This window comes from Bidens hawaiensis, unplaced genomic scaffold (genome assembly GCF_021521415.1).
Source record: "Bidens hawaiensis isolate Kalapana, Puna unplaced genomic scaffold, B.hawaiensis_p1.1 tig00008376_1, whole genome shotgun sequence".
Classification (NCBI taxonomy): Eukaryota; Viridiplantae; Streptophyta; class Magnoliopsida; order Asterales; family Asteraceae; genus Bidens; species Bidens hawaiensis.
Window position 1 is genome coordinate 601,769 of NW_027491594.1, and position 5,096 is coordinate 606,864.

Below are 5,096 nucleotides of genomic sequence, written 5' to 3' on the forward strand. Positions count from 1 at the left end.
TATTCTCAGAGCGCAATGAAATGAAAATTTAGAATTTTCATTTTTATCCTTCAACTTTTGGAAGTTGACAAATTTTGCCCGAAAGTTTTGGGATATTACATTTTAAACATATAACCTACACAAAAATACACGCAACATACACATGTAATTTAGCATAAACAATTATACATAAATTACTCAGAAAATACATATATTCTACACATGTATATATTAAATATCAATAAAAATATACACATTATACGAAGCAGAAACCTATACTTGTATACTTTTTTTAATAAGAAACATGTATTTCAACTAACAATTTTATATAACCTATATATGTATGTGTCCCACCAAAGCTTGAAAGGCCCTGTATAATGATTGCGAATATAATTTTCTCAAAACAGCTTGATAATATCAAACGCCTAGAGAATAGCTATTTTCTTTTAGCATATACAATGAAAGTATAAATCTGCGCAAATTCTTATTTCCATTCACCCCAAACCAAACAGTAGTGTTCTAATTTTGGTATGCAAACACCACGTGTAAATACTAAACATGTTGTTCCTGTAAACAAGGGATCTAGTGGTCATATGTAACATGTACCAAATCTGAACAACTGGCTGTCATTTTATTTCCAATAATTAATATACAAGTGACACTATTATTAGCTAGGCTTTTCATTTTTCACTATTCAAATTCCACGATACAGAAATTAATACAAGTTCAAGTTCAACTTCTCTAACATCTGGCTGTCACATCACTGGACTTGAGTAAATCAATGCCATCAAACGGTAAATCCTGACCGTCCATGCTTCCTGAGTCTCCAATCTCAAACAATGGCGACCAATCCGACCAACAGAAGTCAGTCATCATATTATCGGCTTCCGTAAGGTAAAGAGTGCAGCAAGATGTTGCACCACTCATCACTCCATTGTCAAAACTGTCGTTCTTTCTTAAAGTCAATGATGCTGATTGTGATGAAGAAGTTGAAGGTGGTTGATGAAGTATAGGCGCTGACTTTTGATCGGTTTTCTTCTTTCTTTTCTTCTTAGGGTTTTTAGAACCGTCCTTCGAGTTCTCGTAGGCACTGTCTTTCGCCTTCGGCTTAAGATGCGAGTTCCAGTGGTTTTTAATCTCATTGTCGGTTCGACCTGGCAGTTCGGTGGCTATGAATGACCACCGGTTGCCGTGGAGTGTGTGGAGGCGGATGATGGTGTCATCCTCTTCCGCAGTGAAGCTTCCTCTCTTAATGCCTGGTCGGAGGTAATTCATCCATCTCAGCCTGCAACTCTTTCCGCATCTCAATAGCCCTAGATTTGTTAAAAACAAAAACAAATATTAATAGGATTCATTTGGATATGATGTATCTAAATAAACGGGTTGGTTAAAAGCACCCCTATGCAAAAAATAATAATAATAATAATAATAGATCGAGATAATTTCTCACAAGGTCAGTAATTTCCTCAGTTTACTATCACTAATATACACTCATTTGTTAGTTGGAATTTTTACACTAGTAAAATAAAACTAATTGTTTTTCCTTTGGGGACGCATAGGCTATAATAGGACACAGGTATAAAACTAATTTTTTTATACACTCGAGCTTTTTGAACAGCCCTACGCATAGCTGACCTAGGTATCACAAGGGTAAGTCTGGCCATGGAAAATAATAGGACAGAGGTATATTTAGCGTAACTAATCATAAAAGATAAACGCACCGGCTTTGGAAGGCAAGGAACGCCATTGACCTTCGCCGTGGGTTTGAATGTACTGGGTTAGGAGTTTATCTTCTTCATCGGACCATGCTCCTCGGTGTAAGCCCACCTTTGCACAGCAGGGGGCTCTTCCCATATTATTCACACACAAACAAGAGAATGAGAGAGAGAGAGAGAGAGAGAGAGAGAGAGAGAGAGAGAGGAGATTCGGGTGTGGTGTGTAATGCAAAGGAGACCATAGACAATTGGTGACCTTTTAAATGGTTTTTGGAACATTATGTCACGTTTTTCTAATTTTTGAAATTGACAAAGGCTTATCATTTTTTTTACAGAAACCGAAGTGCACTATTGGAAAAGTCCAAACTTAGCCCTTAAAGTTTATGTGTTGATATTTTGATAATTATAGCTTTGTTCCAATGGTCTAGTATGATAGTTTTGTCAAATTGACTGGTGGTTGAAATAGGGACGTGAATGGCCATACTTTTTTGATAATTTTATCCTGTCCGATTTTTCCTGTACCTAGCTAAGTAGCTAATCATTAGTATCTATTCGTTTAGTGGGTTTTATCCTGTCTAATACGAATTCATGATAATTGATCGTAATTGTTAAAATTTACGTGTTGAAATTCCTTTAACATGAAACAAGATTTGAGACATACCTAAAACTGATTTAAAATCTCAAAATACTCAAATATAACTCTTACCAATTCTATATTATAAATATTTTTCTATTTTGTAACAACTTTAAATTATACGATTCATTATATTTTTTGAATTATTTGATATAATCATAGTTGGTTTCCTGGCATGTAAACAGGTAAGGAGCCATTTTCATTTAATCGATTGGGCACCACATAATTAATTGCATAAATATCCCAAACTTTGCTCCTATTACACTCGCAATCTCTTAAGGATGGAAACAAGCTATGTAGCATCTACAACGAGAATTCAAGTATTATATGTGTCATTAGTCTGATACTTTGTAGGAATTACCCGTAATAACGAACTTGCAAAATGAATCTGTTTATCATAAAGAGTTTCGTCGTTCCTAGCGGCTGACCCTGCTTCAACTTAATTGTTATTTGAACAAGTAAAAGTTCTGTCTTGATTCTAGTGGGGATAGCATTTCTCTCTTGTATGTCCATGGAGTTTGATAGGGATGTAACAATACTCAAGAATACAGGAGTGGGATTTTCTATCAAGTGATCCATCTTTACCAAGTCCTTCACTCCATCTAATAGTCTGCTTAGTGGGACCTTTTATTTTATGTCACGTGATATGTATTTGTGAAATCTGTTTGGGAGACGAAAGAAAGTTGATTATGGAACGTCTAAAATTAATTAGGTGTTGGGTCGATGCCCAAGTGGTTAATGGGACGGACTGTAAAATCGTTGACAATATGTCTATGTTGGTTCAAATCTATACAGATTGGGGCCCTCTCCTCATCACCCCCATGTGAATGGTCTACAGGGTTCACGATAGATAGTAACACCACTCCCCCCCCCCCCCCATCTCTCTTCCCAAGCATAGCTTATAACTGTCATCACTATGCTTTCTAAAGAGCAACTATTCTCAAAATCTCACTCTAAAGATGTTGAGTTGGAATCTCATTTTAATTCGAATTAAAGATTCTTGTTGTTCCGGAGGATCCAACTACGGGAGAACTAGGAATGGAGAGCTTTAGAGAAAAAAAAAATTAACATTAATATCATAATCGATCTCATACCTGAATGCCCTACCAGTTATCATATTGAGTGTTTATGACGAATCCAATGAGTAAATTACATTTTTGTGCTTTCTTTATATTTACCAACTTACATATTTTGTGCATAGTCTTCATTTATTAAACAGATTATCCTTTCGCATATAATTTTTCATGGAGTTGTCCTCTTTCACTAACCAGTGTTAGAAATTCTGTTAAACTTTTTTACAAACCGACTATTTTGTTCTTATTATTATTAATGGAAAAAAAGAAAAAAATAAGTTATGAACATTACATATTTTGTCCTATAATAATTATGACAAAATAGTCATTTAGTAAAAAGCTAACATAGTTATTTTAACACCAAATAGCCAGTGTAAAGAACGAAATCCGTGATCAAAGGATGATCAATGTAATTATGAAAATTATGGACGAAGAAGTATAAGTTGGTATATACACCGTGAGAATTAAAATGCTTTTTTTTTTCCGACAGATACATGTATCCACTAGTTAAAAAGAAGTGAATAAATTTATTTTAAATATTATTTTTTTTTATCATTTGTACCACCCCTATTTGGCTATTTGAATGGAGTTACTGAAATGTGTTTTAGAACAAGTGCAAACATAATACTATATTGATTATTATGTATCTACCTCACATGAGATCAAAATAAATATATTGTTATGTTATATTTGTTACGTGACTCCATTCGTGTTAATTCCAAGGTTTAAAAATACGGAAACGAGCCTCGAGGCGAAACGAGGCGTAAGACCGAGGCGGAATTAGAAAAATAAATATAAAATTATATATCTTATAAAAACTGAAAAAGTTCATAGATTCAATAGTCATAAAACCAAACACAAAGTCTAATACATCAAACACATATAAAAACACACAAAGTTTGTAATCAAAGTACTTGATGTTCTACCCCATACTTCCAAGCTAGATCTTTCCTTGCCTTTTTACTAGACATCCCCTAAAACTAATTGAAATAGCAAACATTCAACAGCAAACATTAAACTAATTGAAACGACAAACATTCAAAAACCAAAACAGCAACAATAAAGTGGCAAACGGCAAACTGATCAAACTGAAACTGAAAACCGATCATACAGCAAACTGAAACAGCCAAACAAAAATAAGCATAAAAATTATAGCAAATTAAGCTTATAAACAGCAACAAAAAGTTATAAACAGGTAAAACAGCAACAAAAAGACAATTATAAACAGCAACAAAAACAGTTTATAAACAGGCGTGCTGTGAGGCGTCCGCCTCACATAAACGAGGCGTGCGTGTCAAATAAGGTGCAGAGGCGGCGCCTCATACACGTTTTTCCTCCCAACCGCCTCGAGGCGTGCGCCTAGAACGTTTTTTAAAACCATGGTTAATTCATAAGATAAAACAATTGTTAGATTAACTCACTGAAGGCTTGATGATGCAAATGGGTTATTAATAGTAATAATTTCTGTGTGAATAATACTGATTAATTCAAAGTTACAAATAAGTTTTTTAAGAAGTTATTTTTTAATTGATATTTTAATCAAAAGTATAATTAATCAAAAATCATATTAATCAATGCCAAAATATCTTTATTCTTAACATTTCTTCAAATGTGTCAAATATCACATTTTGGTAAAACCCTTAAAGCATTAGCAATGGTATCCCTCTTAAAAACCGTCAATTGAGCTCCATGTCA

At 34.0% G+C, this 5,096-nt stretch overlaps 1 protein-coding gene across 1 annotated transcript; it reads right to left on the minus strand.

The window, feature by feature from the left end:
- Positions 1-719: 719 nt before the first annotated feature.
- Positions 720-1,835, minus strand: LOC143637699 (uncharacterized). Its single transcript, XM_077105027.1, has 2 exons — positions 1,701-1,835; positions 720-1,292 (listed from the first exon to the last, which is right to left on the minus strand). The coding sequence occupies exons 1-2, from the start codon at positions 1,831-1,833 to the stop codon at positions 721-723; spliced, it is 705 nt and encodes a 234-aa protein (XP_076961142.1). The 5' UTR covers positions 1,834-1,835; the 3' UTR covers position 720.
- Positions 1,836-5,096: the final 3,261 nt, after the last annotated feature.